The 20,206-nt window shown below is 43.5% G+C and overlaps 1 protein-coding gene across 4 annotated transcripts in view; it reads left to right on the top strand.

The window, feature by feature from the left end:
- LOC110500772 (RNA-binding protein with multiple splicing) overlaps positions 1–20,206 on the top strand; it is a 60,964-nt gene that overhangs the window by 29,389 nt on the left and 11,369 nt on the right. For 2 of the 4 annotated variants that reach the window (XM_036958297.2, XM_090214915.1), the window contains 3 exons: positions 1,002–1,152; positions 4,189–4,316; positions 7,783–7,846. In XM_036958297.2, coding sequence (XP_036814192.2) covers positions 1,002–1,152; positions 4,189–4,316; positions 7,783–7,845 — 342 coding nt within the window. In that variant the 3' untranslated portion in view covers position 7,846. The remainder of the gene's footprint in view (positions 1–1,001; positions 1,153–4,188; positions 4,317–7,782; positions 7,847–20,206) is intronic. The other 2 variants (XM_036958298.2, XM_090214916.1) reach the window with 1 other exon arrangement.

Raw genomic sequence — 20,206 nt, 5'->3', positions numbered from 1 at the left:
ATGGTATCCCCACCATGTGAAATGGTATCCCCACCAAGTGACATGGAATCCCCACCAAGTGACATGGTATCCCCACCAAGTGACATGGTATCCCCACCAAGTGACATGGTATCCCCATCAAGTGACATGGTATCCCCACCAAGTGACATGGAATCCCCACCAAGTGACATGGTATCCCCACCAAGTGACATGGTATCCCCATCAAGTGACATGGTATCCCCACCAAGTGACATGGTATCCCCACCAAGTGACATGGTATCCCCACCAAGTGACATGGTATCCCCACCAAGTTTGGGTCACCATGAACCAAACCTTAATGCTTGTGTCACCACATGCAACAGAATGAGAAGGACGTTCTAATCCAAGTTGAATCCCTCAAGACCACGTTCTTCACAATAGCTCCTGCAATAGCTCTTAGAATATCTCTTACAATAGCTTTTATAATAGCTCTTACAATGGTTTCAAATGCCAGGCTTTTACATGTGATTTGGTCAGGATATAATTCGCTCGTTGAACACCTCAGACAGTATATCATATTATAGAGGATATCTAAGTTACTGGATGGGTGTAACCAATGTCTCTATATTTTAAAGACAACCTAGATTTATACTCTGGGATTCCATGTCACTTGGTGGGGATACCATGTCACTTGGTGGGGATTCCATGTCACTTGGTGGGGATACCATGTCACTTGGTGGGGATACCATGTCACTTGGTGGGGATACCATGTCACTTGGTGGGGATACCATGTCACTTGGTGGGGATACCATGTCACTTGGTGGGGATACCATGTCACTTGGTGGGGATACCATGTCACTTGGTGGGGATACCATGTCACTTGGTGGGGATACCATGTCACTCTGTTCCATCCATCGAATAGGCGGCGTGATTTTTTCCCAGAAACTAAGTGTATCTTTATCGTCGTGACAACAAAAGACAAACAAAGCTCTATGTTTTTTATTTATTTTATTGTGTATTTCACCCTCTTCCTTTGAACACAGGGTGTCCGCTTCGACCCGGAGATCCCCCAGACTCTGCGGCTGGAGTTTGCCAAAGCCAACACCAAGATGGCCAAGAACAAGCTGGTGGGCACTCCCAACCCTCCTCCCTCCCAGCAGAGCCCTGGCCCACAGTTTATCAACAGAGACCCATGTGAGTGTTCCTGTCTGTCTGTCAGACCAAGCTGCAGGGCCCTGCACCACTGATAAATGGTAATCCCTTTACTTGGGGTGAACATAGTAGGCCTTAACTGTAGCTATATTATAAACAGAGTGTTATAATTGTACACACAGTGTTGATGTATGGGAGCTACGTACAACCTAGATTGGAGCCATGTTGGAGTTAGGGCTTAGGATCTCAAACTAAACAGCTGTAGAAACGTGTGTGTAGGTTTTCATTTATCAGTTATAAGACACCCTTGGTCAATGTTTATTTTTTTACATTTAGAGAGTTGTCCAGCATGGAATGTTACGAAATTACAGTCTTAAAGTTTGTCTCTGGTCAATCAGTATGGTTTTAAATGAGGTTAATCAAGGACTAATATTCGTTCTCAAGCTCTGTCAAACACATTCCCCTTGTTAAATGAATGTTTAATAAATATTCTGTGTGCAGTGCTAGCCTCGGTCATAATCCTACGCACCTAACCCCTTGACTCTTGAGATTGTGTGGAATTCGCTGATGTAGCTCTGTACTGTTTTACGTTTAGTTAAACATTTTGTCAAGCGTTTAAGTTTGAACATAGGCCATCTGTGGATTGCGTGGCTGTAGCTACATTCTTACTTATTGACCAAAACATGTTCTTATCTGAAATCTTTTTGCCGGAGGAGAGAGGGAGTACACTTGTTGGGTCCTTGTGGAATAGGGAAGGAAACGATGAATGAAGATTACGACGTAATTGTCAACCGATGTAACGATTCTCTTGTTGTGAAGTTGAGGCGGACCAAAACGCAGCGTGGTGGTTGTTCATTGTAATTTAATGAAGACACTATACATGAACAAACTAACGAAAACAAGAAACGTGAGAACTCAAAACAGCCTATCTGGTGAATACTACACAAAGACAGGAACAATCACCCACAAACGCACAGTGAAACCCAGGCTACCTAAATATGGTTCCCAATCAGAGACAATGACGAACACCTGCCTCTGATTGAGAACCATATCAGGCCGAACATAGAACTAGACCAAAACATAGAAAAACAAACATAGACTGCCCACCCAACTCACGCCCTGACCATACTAAATAAATACAAAAACAAAGGAAATAGAGGTCAGAACGTGACAACCGATCTCCAAAACAGAAATCAATGGCTGTCGTTTTCTGATAAGGAGTTACACTAAAGGTCAAAAGTTGAAGAACACAATATAGAAAATTTAAGAAAAACTCTTGAATGAGTAGGTGTTCTAAAACTTTAGACCGGTATTGTATATCTGCCAGTTGATCTGAGAATACACTGAAATGGACAGTTTTTCAAGGCACCTGGAACATGGAAGCCATTGTTATTGTTGTTGATATAGGTACAGCTATTGGTATTCTGTAGATCTATATAAGAGGACATGATCTCCTCTTTCAAAAGAGGAGGCGGCAGGTAGCCTAGCGGTTAGAGCGGGCCAGTAACCGAAAGGTTGCTAGATCGAGTCCGTGAGCTGCCAAGGGGAAAATAACGTTTTTTCTGCCCCTGAGCAACGCAGTTAACCCACTGTTCCTAGGCCGTCATTGTAAATAAGAATTTGTTCTTAACTGACTTGCCTAGTTAAATAAAGGTAAAATTAAAATATATATATATATATATATATATATATATATATATATATATATAAACTGTCCCATTAATGACTAGGGTAGATTTTTTTGCTTTTAATCTGAAATATTTTTTGTAGTGTAAATATCCACCCGCCCTCAACCGGTAGCCTTTTCACTCTGCTCACCTTTAAACAATCTCACCCTGTATCTTTCTTCATCTGTCCCTCTTCTCCCTCTTACCTCTATTTCAAGTCACGCTCGCTCTGTAATACCTCACTCACTGCATCACAGTAGTCTAAAGTTCCTTCTTCGCCTCATCTCCTCTCTTCCAACCACAATGGCCTAAATATAGAGGATACGCGAAAGCAATATGGCGGAATTTCACAGGGTGACTCCCGTTCACCTATTCGGGTCTTTCAGATCAACGCTTACAAAAGAGAGGAGACCACTTATGACGTGTGTACCTACATGTCACACATCCCTCCACCCTGTCTGTTCCCCCTCATCCACTCCCTCCGTCACTCCCTCCGTCACTCCCTCATCCACTCCCTCATCCACTCCCTCCGTCACTCCCTCATCCACTCCCTCATCCACTCCCTCATCCACTCCCTCATCCACCCCCTCATCCACTCCCTCATCCACTCCCTCATCCACGCCCTCATCCACCCCCTCATCCACTCCCTCATCCACTCCCTCATCCACTCCCTCATCCACGCCCTCATCCACTCCCTCATCTACTCCCTCATCCACTCCCTCCGTCACTCCCTCATCCACTCCCTCATCCACTCCCTCATCCACCCCCTCATCCACTCCCTCATCCACCCCCTCATCCACTCCCTCATCCACTCCCTCATCCACCCCCTCATCCACTCCCTCATCCACTCCCTCATCCACTCCCTCCGTCACTCCCTCATCCACTCCCTCATCCACTCCCTCATCCACCCCCTCATCCACTCCCTCATCCACTCCCTCATCCACCCCCTCATCCACTCCCTCATCCACTCCCTCATCCACCCCCTCATCCACTCCCTCATCCACTCCCTCATCCACTCCCTCATCCACCCCCTCATCCACTCCCTCATCCACTCCCTCATCCACTCCCTCATCCACTCCCTCCGTCACTCCCTCATCCACTCCGTCATCCACCCCCTCATCCACTCCCTCATCCACTCCCTCATCCACTCCCTCATCCACTCCCTCATCCACTCCCTCATCCACCCCCTCATCCACTCCCTCATCCACTCCCTCATCCACCCCCTCATCCACTCCCTCATCCACTCCCTCATCCACTCCCTCATCCACCCCCTCATCCACTCCCTCATCCACCCCCTCATCCACTCCCTCATCCACTCCCTCATCCACTCCCTCATCCACCCCCTCATCCACTCCCTCATCCACTCCCTCATCCACTCCTCACTTTTCTCCTCCTTTTCTTGTCTCCACAGATGAGCTCACAGTACCCGCTCTGTACCCTGGCGGCCCAGACATGTGGGCGTCATACCCGCTGTACCCGGCGGAGCTGTCGCAAGCCCTCCCTCCTGCTTTCACCTACCCCTCCTCACTTCACACTCAGGTAAAAACGAAACACCTGAGCCCACACCTACCTAACTTACCACACCTATCTGCCCACCTCCCTACCTTTATTTATCCCGTATTTTACCGGGTCAGTTGACTGAGAACGCATTCTCATTTACAGCAACGACCTGGGGAATAGTTACAGGGGGAGAGGAGGGAGGATGAATGAGCCAATTGGAAGCTGGGGATGATTAGGGAGCCATGATTGTATGAGGGCCAGATTGTGAATTTAGCCAGGGCACTGGGGTTTTACATGCCTACTCTTACCATAAGTGCCATGGGATCTTTATTGACCAACAGAGAGTCAGGACACCCGTTTAACAATCCCATCTGTAAGACGACACCCTACTCAGGGAAATGTCCCCAATCACTGCCCTGGGGCATTGGGATAAAAAACATTTCCACTAAAGAAAGAGTTCCTCCTACCGGCCCTCCAGCAGCATCTAGTCTCCCATCTAGGGACCAACCAGGACCAACCGTGCTTAGCTTCATAGGCAAGCCTGCAGTGGAATGCTGCTACACACACAACTACCTACCTACAGCCATAACTACCTACCAACCTATCTACCTAGCTAACTACCGAACTACCACCTACCTACAGTTGAAGTCGGAAGATTACATACACTTAGATTGGAGTCATTAAAACTAGTTTTTCAACCACTCCACAAATTTCTTGTTAACAAACTATAGTTTTGGCAAGTCGGTTAGGACATCTACTTTGTGCATGACACAAGTAATTTTTACAACAATTGTTTACAGGCAGATTATTTCACTTGTAATTCACTGTATCAGAATTCCTGTGGATCAGAAGTTCACATACACTAAGTTGACTGTGCCTTTAAACAGCTTGGAAAATTCCAGGCAATGATGTTATTGCTTTAGATGCTTCTGATAGGCTAATTAACATATTTTGAGTCAACTGGAGGTGTACCTGTGGATGTATTTCAAGGCTTACCTTCAAATTCAGTGACTCTTTGCTTGACATCATGGAAAAATCCAAAATAAATCAGCCAAGACCTCAGAAAAATATTGTAGACCTCCACAAGTCTGGTTCATCCTTGGGAACAATTTCCAAACGCCTGAAGGAACCACGTTCATCTGTACAAACAATAGTACGTAAGTATAAACACCATGGGACTGCGCAGCCGTCATACCGCTCAGGAAGGAGACGCGTTCTGTCTCCTAGAGATTAATGTAATTTGGTGCGAAAAGTGCAAATCAATCCCAGAACAACAGCAAGGGCCCTTGTGAAGATCTATAAGTATCTATATCCACAGTAAAATGAGTCCTATATCGACATAACCTGAAAGGCCACTCAGCAAGGAAGAAGCCACTGCTCCAAAACTGCCATAAAAAAAGCCAGACTACGGTTTGCAACTGCGAATGGGGACAAAGATCGTGCTTTTTGGAGAAATGTCCTCTGGTCTGATGAAACAAAAATACAACTGTTTGGCAATAATGACCATCGTTATGTTTGGAGGAAAAGTGGGGAGGTTTGCAAGCCAAAGAACACCATCCCAACCGTGAAGCACGGGGGTGGCAGCATCATGTTGTGTTGGTGCGTTGCTGCAGGATGGACTGGTGCACTTCACAAAATAGATGGCTTCATGAGGTAGGAAAATTACGTGGATATATTGAAGCTACTTCTCAAAACATTACTCAGGAAGTTACACCTCAGCAATCACTGCCTCATTGCCTGCATCCACTATGGGTCCGCGGTCAAACGCTCCATAAAACAGTCCTGCGAGCAGGCCTTTCTAATCAACCTGGCCCGGGTATCCTGGAAGGATATTGACCTCATCCCGTCAGTCGTGGATGCCTGGTCATTCTTTAAAAGTAATTTCCTCACCATCTGAAATAAGCATGCCCCTTAAAAAATTTTTAGAACTAAGAACAGATATAGCCCTTGGTTCACTCCAGACCTGACTGCCCTTGACCAGCACAAAAACATCCTGTGGCGGACTGCAATAGCATCGAATAGTCCCCGTGATATGCAACTGCTCAGGGAAGTCGGGAACCAATACAAAGGCTAGCTTTTTCAAAATGAAATGTGCATCCTATAGCTCTAACTCCAAAAAGTTTTGGGACACTGTAAAGTCCATGGAGAACAAGAGCACCTCCTCCCAGCCTCCCACTGCACTGATGCCTAGGTGACACGGTCACCAACGATAAATCCATGATAATCAACCATTTCAATAAGCATTTCTCTACGGCTGGCCATGCTCTCCTCCTGGCTACCCCGAACCCCGGCCAACAGCTCTGCACCGAGCCCGAGCCTCCCCAGCTTCTCCTTCACCCAAATTCAGATAGCAGATGTTCTGAAAGAGCTGCAAAAACTGGACCCGTACAAATCAGCTGGGCTAGACAATCTGGACCCTCATCTTCTAAAATTATCCGCCGCCATTGTTGCAACCCTTATTACCAGTCTGTTCAACCTCTCTTTCGTATCAGTAACAACACCCACCCGTAGCATGGGCTCCAGCAGGTATATCTCACTGGTCATCCCCAAAGCCAACACCACCTTTGTCTGCCTTTCCTTCCAGTTCTCTGCTGCCAGTGACTGGAACGAATTGCAAAAATCGCTGAAGCTTGAGACTTATATTTCCCTCACTAACTTTAAACATCAGCTATCTGAGCAGCTAACCGATCGCTGCAGCTGTACATAGCCCATCTGTAAATAGCCCATCCAATCTACCTACCTCATCCTAATATTGTTTTTGTTTTTTTACTTTCCTGCTCTTTTGCACAACAGTGTCACTACTTGCACATCATCATCTGCTCATCAATCACCCCAGTGTTAATCTGCTAAATTGTAATTACTTTGCTACCATGGCCTATTCATTGTCTTACCTCCTCACTCCATTTGCTCACACTGTATATAGACTTTCTCTTTTTTTCTATTGTGTTTTTCACTACACTTGTTTATTCCATGTGTAACTCTGTGTTGTTGTTTGTGTCGCACTGCTTTGCTTTATCTTGGCCAGGTCACAGATGTAAATGAGAACTTGTTCTCAACTAGCTTTTTTAAATAAAGGTGAAATAAAATAAATAAAACACACACACACATACAGAACATACACTCACTCACAAAATAGGCCTCTGTGTTTTCACTAAGGGGTGAGAAGTGCATGTATTCATTAGGCTCTGAATCGGGTGATTCTGAATGAGTCGATTCTGGTTTCAAATTAGTTGACTCATGATCTGAATCTCAGCAGGTTGACACTGGTTAACTGAATCGATTCTTATGACCTGAAGTATGGATTCTGAGTCAACTCTGTTAAAATGTATCTTAGAAGATTGACTGAATATCTTGTGTAATGAATTTAAGGGAATTGACTTGAAAAGGAGTGAGTCGACTCTTTTAAAATGAATCTTAGAGTTTTTAACTGAATGTCTGGTGTTCTGAATATGAGCGAGTGGACTCCTTTGAAGTGAATCATGTTGCTGGTGTGCCTTTTGTTCAGATTCGCTGGCTCCCTCCTGCAGATGGAACTCCCCAGGGATGGAAGTCCAGGCAGTTCTGTTGAGGTATGTGTAACGTGACACACACACACACACACACACAAACACACACACTCACAGACGTGCATGACCTACACTACTGGTCAAAAGTGTTAGAACACCTACTCATTCAAGGGTTTTTCTTTATTTGTACTTTTTTATACATTGTAGAATGATAGTGAAGACATCAAAACTATGAAATAATACATATGGAATCATGTAGTAGCCAAAAAAGTGTTAAACAAATCTAAATATATTTGAGATTTGAGATTCTTAAAATAGCCACCCTTTGCCTTGATGATAGCTTTGTACACTCTTGGCATTCTCTCAACCAGCTTCACCTGGAATGCTTTTTCAACAGTCTTGAATGAGTTTCCACAAATGCCAAGCCCTTGTTGACTGCTTTTCCTTCACTCTGCGGTCCGACTTATTTCAAACCATCTCAACCAGCTTCATGAGGTAGTTACCTGGAATGCATTTCAATCAACAGGTGTGCCTTCTTAAAAGTTAATTTGTGGAATTTCTTTCCTTCTTAATGCATTTGAGCTAATCAGTTGTGTTGTGACAGGGTAGGGGGGTATATAGAAGATAGCCTTATTTGGTAAAATACCAAATCCATCTGATTATGGAAAGAACAGCTCAAATAAGCAAAGAGAAATGACAGTCCATCATTACTTGAAGACATGAAGGTCAGTCAATACGAAAAATGTCAGGAACATTGAATTTTTTTTCATGTGCAGTCGCAAAAACCATCAAGCGATATGATGAAACTGGCTCTTATGAGGACCGCTACAGGAATGGAAGACTGAGAGTTACCTCTGCTGCAGAGGAGAAGTTCATAAGAGTTGCCAGCCTTAGAAATTGCAGCCCAAGAATTCAAGGCACACTTACCCAGCATGTCTACCACAGCATTCTGCGATAAGCCATCCCATCTGGTTTGGGCTTAGTGGGACTATCATTTGTTTTTCAATAGGATAATGACCCAACACACCTCCAGGCTGTGTCAGGGCTATTTTACCAAGAAGGAGAGTGATGGAGCGCTGCATCAGATTACCTGGCCTCCACAATCACTCGACCTCAACCAAATAAGTCGGACCGCAGAGTGAAGGAAAAGCAGCCAACAAGTGGTCAGCAGTTGTGGGAACTCCTCCAAGACTGTTGGTTGAGAGAATGCCAAGAGTGTGCAAAGCTGTCATCAAGGCAAACGGTGGCTATTTGAAGAATCTCAAATATAAAATATATTTTGATATGTTTAACACTTGATTCCATATGTGTTATTTCATAGTTTTGATGTCTTCACTATTATTCTACAACTATTGGTTGCCTGTAAGTAAGAATTTCACCTGTTGTATTCGGCGCACGTGACAAATAAACTTTGATTTGATTTGTAAAAAAAAAAAATGTAAAAAATAAAGAAAAACCTTTGAATGAGTAGGTGTTCTAAAACTTTAGACCTGAAGTGTCTTCAGTGTTTGACAGGCTAGGGATTCTGAAAGGACAGCAACCGTAATTCCAGGGCACTCATGTAGGAGTGCACTTATTGTAAAACACAATGTGGTGGTGTAGTGGAAGGAATAAGCCATATACCCACTTTTAATTTAAGTGGGAACTCACTTCTTAATCCTTACCGATGCATATCAAAGTAGTATAGTGGATGTGTACGACAGAGAAATCGTGTACCAAATTAGCCTACACAATCGCAAAGCAGGTGAAATATGTTCATAGTCACGTCATACACATAGCCTAGTTTCAGAGGAACATCATCTGCAGGCAGCAAGACAGCTCTCAACTGTTTTGTTTTAAAAATGTCCCTTTATTTAACCAGGCAAGTCAGTTAAGAACAAATTCTTATTTTCAATGACGGCCTAGGAACAGTGGGTTAACTTCCTGTTCAGGGGCAGAACGACAGATTTGTACTTTGTCAGCTTGGGGATTTGAACTTGCAACCTTCCGGTTACTAGTCCAACGTTCTAACCACTAGGCTACCCTGCCGCCCACCCTGCCGGCATGGAGCAGCTCACAAAAGAATGACATCGGTAGCCGGGAGGGTAGGAAATATGTTTCAGTTTATGATATCTACCAGTAAACGCTAACTAAGGCAACAATGGCTATGCAAAACAAGTATTGAAAAAGTTTGGTCCAAAGTCATGGTTAGTAGGCTATTTGTGATGCGCAATTCAGCCATCATGCGCTGTTTGCATCAGGGGCGTAGGCACGAGTGGGCCTAGGTGGACCCATGCCCACCCACTATAAATCTGAAAAATATATAGGAAAACTTTGGATTTTTCCACGCATTCTTCCTTCACTGGGCGGGCTGTTTGGGAACTTTTTGGCAAAATTTGGTTATACCCACTTCTCCAGGGACCACTGCATAGGACCGATGGAAAGACAGCAGTCACACACAGAGCATGATATTAAACGATAAGCAGTCCACTCACTTTGGTATAATAAGCCCAGTCGGTCTCCAACATAAGAAAACAAAACACACAACCACTAGGCTAATCATTTCCCAATCGAAATGGACCATATTGAAACTATTACTTCCCGTTGCACAAAAAAATAAACATTTCACGTTAAGCACACAAAGTAACCGGTGACCTGAAGTTTAAATGTCTCACAACAAGTTATTTTTCAAAGAGATGGCTAACAACAACAACAAGCTTGCTGCAATAAAAATAACACAGTTCCATTCATCAGATGATAATCATTTGAAACTTAACTTCTTGTTGAAAGTTATTCTTGAAAAGGGAGAAGTGAACAAATGAGCAACAACATCCTCTTTGATAACATGTGCTGCAGATGCTACAAACTATCCGACAACAAAAGATAGCTTCTGGTCGCTATTGCGTAGTGATCTGTTGGCCTTTGAGAAGGTAGAAGTTTCCATGATTTTTTTTGTAAAAATGGTCCCACCCATTACAAGTCTAAATGTGATTGGTTGATTCCACTGTCACTCCAAAATGTTGCCCTAAAACAGTTGAATGGCAGATGCCTTCAATCTAGCTTCTGATGGCCTAGCCAATGGCTGACTTAGCTAGCTTGATTCATCTCCCCAGAGACCACCAAAGAAAAATCCTGATTGGATCTTTTTTTTTTCTCTCTTCAGTGTTAATCCATTAATTTCCTACAAAACCTGAAGATATTAAATCAGAGCATCATTGAAAATAATAATGTAATTATAATTACAATTATTATTTTATAAATCTTTAGCCTTTCTCTGAAGGCGTAGAAGGCCCTCATTGTTCTCCACTGTGTTTGGGTTACTAATAATGTATAGAGTGTCTCTATTTGCCTCGGTCTCACCCCCTGTCTGGCCTTGTTCTTGACTCAGTCTCGCCCCCTGTCTGGTCTTATTCTTGACTCGGTCTCACCCCCTGTCTGGCCTTGTTCTTGACTCGGTCTCGCCCCTGTCTGGCCTTGTTCTTGACTCGGTCTCGCCCCCTGTCTGGCCTTGTTCTTGACTCGGTCTCACCCCCTGTCTGGCCTTGTTCTTGACTCGGTCTCGCCCCTGTCTGGCCTTGTTCTTGACTCGTCTCACCCCCTGTCTGGCCTTGTTCTTGACTCGGTCTCGCCCCCTGTCTGGCCTTGTTCTTGACTCGGTCTCGCCCCTGTCTGGTCTTGTTCTTGACTCGGTCTCACCCCCTGTCTGGTCTTGTTCTTGACTCGGTCTCACCCCCTGTCTGGCCTTGTTCTTGACTCGGTCTCGCCCCTGTCTGGTCTTGTTCTTGACTCGGTCTCACCTCCTGTCTGGTCTTGTTCTTGACTCGGTCTCACCCCCTGTCTGGTCTTGTTCTTGACTCGGTCTCACCCCCTGTCTGGCCTTGTTCTTGACTCGGTCTCGCCCCTGTCTGGTCTTGTTCTTGACTCGGTCTCGCCCCTGTCTGGTCTTGTTCTTGACTCGGTCTCACCCCCTGTCTGGTCTTGTTCTTGACTCGGTCTCGCCCCTGTCTGGTCTTGTTCTTGACTCGGTCTCACCCCCTGTCTGGTCTTGTTCTTGACTCGGTCTCACCCCCTGTCTGGTCTTGTTCTTGACTCGGTCTCACCCCCTGTCTGGTCTTGTTCTTGACTCGGTCTCACCCCCTGTCTGGCCTTGTTCTTGACTCGGTCTCGCCCCTGTCTGGCCTTGTTCTTGACTCGGTCTCGCCCCTGTCTGGCCTTGTTCGGACTTGATTTGCTCCTGTCTTGGTCGTGAATTGGTCTCGCTTTAGGTGGTCTTGAACACAACACTGGTACACACACGCACACACACGCACACACACACACACACATTTATAATTATTATGGTCTGGTCTCATGACGTATGGGTATTGTAATTGAAAATGCTTCAGAAAATGCTAGGACACAACATACTGTACACATTCATAGGAATAACACACACAGTCAACTTTCACGGGGTGGGTAGTATTTAGTAGTATGTAAGTAGTAAGTTGTACGACAGTCTCATTGGAACTAAGGCCCATGAACAACCATTTATTTAGCCTTATACAACCTGTAAACAACCTGACCATGACAACACAAAATACCTGGTAATGTCCTCTTTGCACCCAGATTCACCCGATGGGCACTCACTTCCTGGTAGAAGGCACTAAAATATATTTTCATTTCTTTTTTCCACCCAGGTCATAGCCCAGTAAGCCAGTCTCTCAATTGATGTCATGCATTTTTTTTCTTAGATATGAAACATCAAAGGCAATGACTCAAACAGAATGAAGAATCATCTCTGGGGGCTATGTGTTAAAGGTCCAATGCAGTCATTTTGATCTCAATATCAAATCATTTCTGGGTAATAATTAAGTACCTGACTTACTGTACCTTTAATTGTTTTCAATTGAAATGGTAAAAATAAACCAAAATAACTTTATTCGCATAGAGCAATTTCTTAAGCAATAATTTAGATAGAACCGTGGGGAGATAAAAACTGTAAACTAGCCACTTTTGGCAGATAGGTTTGGAATTCCCTTTCTTATTGGTCTATTTAACTAATTTATGTCACCAAGCAGGTCAAAACTTCATCCCACCAAAACAGGCTGAAATTTAATTTGGTATTTTCAAACAGCTCTTAGACCAAAATGGCATTATTATACATTTCACAATTTCACAGTATTATTCCAATCTCATAGTGTGGAAATATAGATAAAACTCAGGAAAATAACATTTTTGACTCTACTGGGCCTTTAATACTGACTGCTTGCGGGAGGGAGATGACACTGAGATACATGGCTTCCACTCTTCCTGTATTCAGGGTACCTACCATACATCCTGTATTCACGGTACCTACCATACTCTTCCTGTATTCGGGGTACCTACCATACTCTTCCTGTATTTGGGGTACCTACCATACATCCTGTATTCACGGTACCTACCATACTCTTCCTGTATTCGGGGTACCTACCATACTCTTCCTGTATTCAGGGTACCTACCATACTCTTCCTGTATTCAGGGTACCTACCATACTCTTCCTGTATTCAGGGCACCTACCATACATCCTGTATTCGGGGTACCTACCATACTCTTCCTGTATTCAGGGTACCTGCCATACTCTTCCTGTATTCAGGGTACCTACCATACATCCTGTATTCAGGGTACCTACCATACATCCTGTATTCAGGGTACCTGCCATACATCCTGTATTCAGGGTACCTGCCATACTCTTCCTGTATTCGTTGTACCTACCATACATCCTGTATTCAGGGTACCTGCCATACTCTTCCTGTATTCAGGGTACCTACCATACCCTTCCTGTATTCAGGGTACCTGCCATACTCTTCCTGTATTCAGGGTACCTACCATACCCTTCCTGTATTCAGGGTACCTGCCATACTCTTCCTGTATTTGGGGTACCTACCATACATCCTGTATTCACGGTACCTACCATAATCTTCCTGTATTCGGGGTACCTACCATACTCTTCCTGTATTCGGGGTACCTACCATACTCTTCCTGTATTCAGGGTACCTACCATACTCTTCCTGTATTCAGGGTACCTGCCATACTCTTCCTGTATTCGGGGTACCTACCATACTCTTCCTGTATTCAGGGTACCTACCATACTCTTCCATCATTACAGATAGCATGCTGTACTGTTGTAATGTCACACTTGATATTGCACAAGATTTAATGATACTAACTCGATCGATAACGTTTGCTGTGTTATAGCCTACTACTGACTATATAGATTGTTATACAGTCAACATGTTGAAGGTATCCCGTTATAACCTCTAGATAGTTGTACAGTCAACATGTTGAAGGTATCCCGTTATAACCTCTAGATAGTTATACTGTCAACATGTTGAAGGTATCCAGGCATAACCTCTAGATAGTTGTACAGTCAACATGTTGAAGGTATCCAGGCATAACCTCTAGATAGTTGCACAGTCAACATGTTGAAGGTATCCAGGCATAACCTCTAGATAGTTGCACAGTCAACATGTTGAAGGTATCCAGGCATAACCTCTAGATAGTTGCACAGTCAACATGTTGAAGGTATCCAGGCATAACCTCTAGATAGTTGTACAGTCAACATGTTGAAGGTATCCCGTTACTTTCCCTGTGGTCAGTGGATCCCTTTGCACTACTGATGATTATTTAGAATTCTATTTTTGTCGTGTTTACAACAATAGTTACAATGTAACACATTGCAGGGACAGGGCAGTGGGTTTAAAGGCTGTAGAAGAAATGACTCAACTCTAAACAGGACAGCTGCATCACTGCATGGAATAGTCAACAGTAACCGATCCGATTGTGGTACATGTTCATCTGTCGGTAGACAAGCACAACTCTGTTATACAAAGAAGCCACAAAACCACACTCCCTGCTAGTGTGTGTGTGTGTGTGTGTGTGTGTGTGTGTGTGTGTGTGTGTGTGTGTGTGTGTGTGTGTGTGTGTGTGTGTGTGTGTGTGTGTGTGTGTGTGTGTGTGTGGTGTGTGTGAGTGTTTGTTCGGCGCCAGTCACAGTCACCAGACCCCCCCTCCCTCCATTCCCAAAGGCTAGGACAGGAAGAAACATGTTCCCGAGACCCCCAAAGGAAAAAGGGAGAGATGGGAAGGGGTGAAGCGCAGATAGGGGGGGGGGGGGGGGGGGTTAAGACTTACTGTTGATTGGTGCTAGTTCTATTGTGCCGTTCCCCCTAACCCTGCTCCCAGCTCTAAAAACACACAGGCTGTTTTCAGAGGAGGGCGAGGACAAAGAAAAACGGACCGTAAAATACGATTTTTCTTTCCTCTTTATCTGTCTATCTTTCTTTCCTTTTGGGGATTCTGATTCCTCGAGGGGGCAGCGAGGAAGGGAGTGGACAAGGGAGTGGTTTTAGGGGCGTAAGTGCCCTTCTATCAAACGGAGCTGAAATCATTTATACAGTCAGGGCTTCCCCAGTGGATATTAACCCCTTGATCAAAGAACAACATCCCTGCATCCCGCACTGATTAGGATCCGAGTTAATTTTTGTTTTCTGATTAATTTGGTCTGTTTATTGGTCAGAGTCAATGGTTGTTTCCTGATTATTTGGGCTATTTAGAGATCAGAGTCAATGGTTGCTTCATAATTATTCGGGCTGTTTATTGAAACTGCACTCATCTACTGTACAAAGACATGAACATATCTAAAGTAATTCCCTAAAGAGGATGACTTACAGGAAGTCGAGAGCTTGGGACTGTCTGCAAAAAGAGGATTCTGAGATAATTGGCTTTAAAGTTCCGAACCCTCATTGGTTTGAATGGTGTCAGCAATTTGAACTTAATGTTATTTTGAACTTAACAACATGAATTGAGGTATTTAGAGTACTATATAGCTAGAGAACATTGAACAGAACAAGGCTATGCCAATAACTACATTTTGAGCAAAAATCCAGAGATAACGTGACACAAGTCAGTCCCGAGCTCTCGATATGTACGTGATTGCATACAAACATACGCATACACACTCTCTCTCACACACACACACTCTCTCTCACACACACACAAACACACACATTTCCCACTTTCCTCACTACCCCCAACACCCACCACACTAATCGCACACACGAAGCCTCACCCTCCCAAAACATTCCCAAAATCCCCACAATCGGCATCTAAACGTGTAAAGGCATCCTGAGACAGAATCCCATAAGATCCCGTACGCTTTGTCCCCGTTATAATACATAACGCCTAAATCTATTTCCTGTGACGTTTGGGAAAAGGATAATGAAGTTAAATTCAAAGGGCTTTGTTTATCCTTGCCCTTTTCAGCTGTGGCTTTTTCTGCAGCTGTGCCAACTCACGCTGGTAGACTAGTACTGACCTCGTGCCTTTCTCCAGCATCGCTATGCTAAATGAATTGGTCATAAACGCAGGTATGTGATATTTTAAGACAATAAGCATGTACATAAGATCAAAAGTGCCCATCTTTTTAAATCAGTGCTACTCCAGTCAACTACTGTACATTAAAGGTTATACTTGTAACATTTTCACCTGCAATGTAGGGTGGCAGGTAGCCTAGTGGTTAGAGTGTTGGGCCTGTAACCACTAAGTGTGTGGATCGAATCCTTGAGCTTTCGAGGTAAAAATCTGTTGTTCTGGACAAGGCAGTTCACCCACTGTTCCCTGGTCGGCTGTCTTTGTAAATAAGAATTTGTTCTTAACTGACTTGCCTTGTTAAATAGATAATACCTCTAAATGTCCATAACATATAAGTATTATAAAAAGTGTGACATGGCAAAGTAGCTTTCTTACCATGGCTAGTCAAACCAGCCTGGTTTTCTATGTTCATCTTCCTGTTTTACAACTGGTTGTCATTCGCAAGGTTGACAATATTAGAAGCAAATATTAGCAGCACAAAACTGCAAAACTTATTTTGGGGATTATTATAAGCGAGGTAAGAAAACATCGCCTCGCTACCTCGCTACCTCGCTACTGGTATAGCCTCGCTACCTCGCTACCTCGCTACCTCGCTACTGTATATAGCCTCGCTACCTCGCTACCTCGCTACCTCGCTACTGGTATTGCCTCGCTACCTCGCTACCTCGCTACTGTTATAGCCTCGCTACCTCGCTACTGGTATAGCCTCGCTACCTCGCTACTGGTATAGCCTCGCTACCTCGCTACTGGTATAGCCTCGCTACTGGTATAGCCTCGCTACTGGTATAGCCTCGCTACCTCGCTACCTCGCTACCTCGCTACTGGTATAGCCTCGCTACCTCGCTACTGGTATAGCCTCGCTACTGGTATAGCCTCGCTACCTCGCTACCTCGCTACCTCGCTACTGGTATAGCCTCGCTACCTCGCTACCTCGCTACCTCGCTACCTCGCTACCTCGCTACTGTTATAGCCTCGCTACTGGTATAGCCTCTCTACTGTTATAGCCTCGCTACTGGTATAGCCTTGCTACTGTTATAGCCTTGCTACTGTATATAGCCTCTCTACTGTATATAGTCTCGCTACTGTTATAGTCTCGCTACTGTTATAGCCTCGCTACTGTATATAGCCTCTCTACTGTATATAGCCTCGCTACTGTATATAGCCTCTACTGTATATAGCCTCTCTACTGTATATAGTCTCGCTACTGTTATAGCCTCTCTACTGTATATAGCCTCTCTACTGTCTATAGCCTCTCTACTATATATAACTTCTCTACTATATATAGCCTCTCTACTGTATATAGCCTTTCTACTGTCTATAGCCTCTCTATTGTATATAGCCTCTCTACTGTATATAGCCTCTCTACTATATATAGCCTCTCTACTATATATAGCCTCTCTACTATATATAGCCTCTCTACTGTATATAGCCTCTCTACTGTCTATAGCCTCTCTACTGTATATAGCCTCTCTACTGTCTATAGCCTCTCTACTGTATATAGCCTCTCTACTGTTATAGCCTCTCTACTGTAAATAGCCTCTCTACTGTATATAGCCTCTCTACTGTCTATAGCCTCTCTACTGTATATAGCCTCTCTACTGTATATTGCCTCTCTACTGTATATAGCCTCTCTACTGTATATAGTCTCGCTACTGTTATAGCCTCTCTACTGTATATAGCCTCTCTACTGTATATAGTCTCGCTACTGTTATAGCCTCTCTACTGTATATAGCCTCTCTACTATATATAGCTTCGATACTGTATATAGCCTCTCTACTGTATATAGCCTCTCTACTGTATATAGTCTCGCTACTGTTATAGCCTCTCTACTGTATATAGCCTCTCTACTATATATAGCTTCGATACTGTATATAGCCTCTCTACTGTATATAGCCTCTCTACTGTATATAGTCTCGCTACTGTTATAGCCTCTCTACTGTATATAGCCTCTCTACTGTATATAGTCTCGCTACTGTTATAGCCTCTCTACTGTATATAGCCTCTCTACTATATATAGCTTCAATACTGTATATAGCCTCTCTACTGTATATAGCCTCTCTACTGTATATAGTTTCGCTACTGTTATAGCCTCTCTACTGTATATAGCCTCTCTACTGTATATAGTCTCGCTACTGTTATAGCCTCTCTACTGTATATAGCCTCTCTACTATATATAGCTTCGATACTGTATATAGCCTCTCTACTGTATATAGCCTCTCTACTGTATATAGTCTCGCTACTGTTATAGCCTCTCTACTGTCTATAGCCTCTCTACTGTATATAGCCTCTCTACTGTCTATAGCCTCTCTACTGTATATAGCCTCTCTACTGTTATAGCCTCTCTACTGTCTATAGCCTCTCTACTGTAAATAGCCTCTCTACTGTATATAGCCTCTCTACTGTCTATAGCCTCTCTACTGTATATAGCCTCTCTACTGTATATTGCCTCTCTACTGTATATAGTCTCGCTACTGTTATAGCCTCTCTACTGTAAATAGCCTCTCTACTGTATATAGCCTCTCTACTGTCTATAGCCTCTCTACTGTATATAGCCTCTCTACTGTATATAGCCTCTCTACTGTATATAGTCTCGCTACTGTTATAGCCTCTCTACTGTATATAGCCTCTCTACTGTCTATAGCCTCTCTACTGTAAATAGCCTCTCTACTGTATATAGCCTCTCTACTGTCTATAGCCTCTCTACTGTATATAGCCTCTCTACTGTATATTGCCTCTCTACTGTATATAGTCTCGCTACTGTTATAGCCTCTTTACTGTAAATAGCCTCTCTACTGTATATAGCCTCTCTACTGTCTATAGCCTCTCTACTGTATATAGCCTCTCTACTGTCTATAGCCTCTCTACTATATATAGCTTATCTACTATATATAGCCTCTCTACTGTATATAGCCTTTCTACTGTCTATAGCCTCTCTATTGTATATAGCCTCTCTACTGTATATAGCCTCTCTACTATATATAGCCTCTCTACTATATATAGCCTCTCTACTATATATAGCCTCTCTACTGTATATAGCCTCTCTACTGTCTATAGCCTCTCTACTGTATATAGCCTCTCTACTGTCTATAGCCTCTCTACTGTATATAGCCTCTCTACTGTTATAGCCTCTCTACTGTAAATAGCCTCTCTACTGTATATAGCCTCTCTACTGTCTATAGCCTCTCTACTGTATATAGCCTCTCTACTGTATATTGCCTCTCTACTGTATATAGCCTCTCTACTGTATATAGTCTCGCTACTGTTATAGCCTCTCTACTGTATATAGCCTCTCTACTGTATATAGTCTCGCTACTGTTATAGCCTCTCTACTGTATATAGCCTCTCTACTATATATAGCTTCGATACTGTATATAGCCTCTCTACTGTATATAGCCTCTCTACTGTATATAGTCTCGCTACTGTTATAGCCTCTCTACTGTATATAGCCTCTCTACTATATATAGCTTCGATACTGTATATAGCCTCTCTACTGTATATAGCCTCTCTACTGTATATAGTCTCGCTACTGTTATAGCCTCTCTACTGTATATAGCCTCTCTACTGTATATAGTCTCGCTACTGTTATAGCCTCTCTACTGTATATAGCCTCTCTACTATATATAGCTTCAATACTGTATATAGCCTCTCTACTGTATATAGCCTCTCTACTGTATATAGTCTCGCTACTGTTATAGCCTCTCTACTGTATATAGCCTCTCTACTGTATATAGTCTCGCTACTGTTATAGCCTCTCTACTGTATATAGCCTCTCTACTATATATAGCTTCGATACTGTATATAGCCTCTCTACTGTATATAGCCTCTCTACTGTATATAGTCTCGCTACTGTTATAGCCTCTCTACTGTCTATAGCCTCTCTACTGTATATAGCCTCTCTACTGTCTATAGCCTCTCTACTGTATATAGCCTCTCTACTGTTATAGCCTCTCTACTGTCTATAGCCTCTCTACTGTAAATAGCCTCTCTACTGTATATAGCCTCTCTACTGTCTATAGCCTCTCTACTGTATATAGCCTCTCTACTGTATATTGCCT

The sequence above is a fragment of the Oncorhynchus mykiss genome, chromosome 21, assembly GCF_057628025.1.
Source record: "Oncorhynchus mykiss isolate SJ-2025 chromosome 21, ASM5762802v1, whole genome shotgun sequence".
Lineage (NCBI taxonomy): Eukaryota > Metazoa > Chordata > Actinopteri > Salmoniformes > Salmonidae > Oncorhynchus > Oncorhynchus mykiss.
This window is presented reverse-complemented; position numbering and strand designations above follow the sequence as displayed.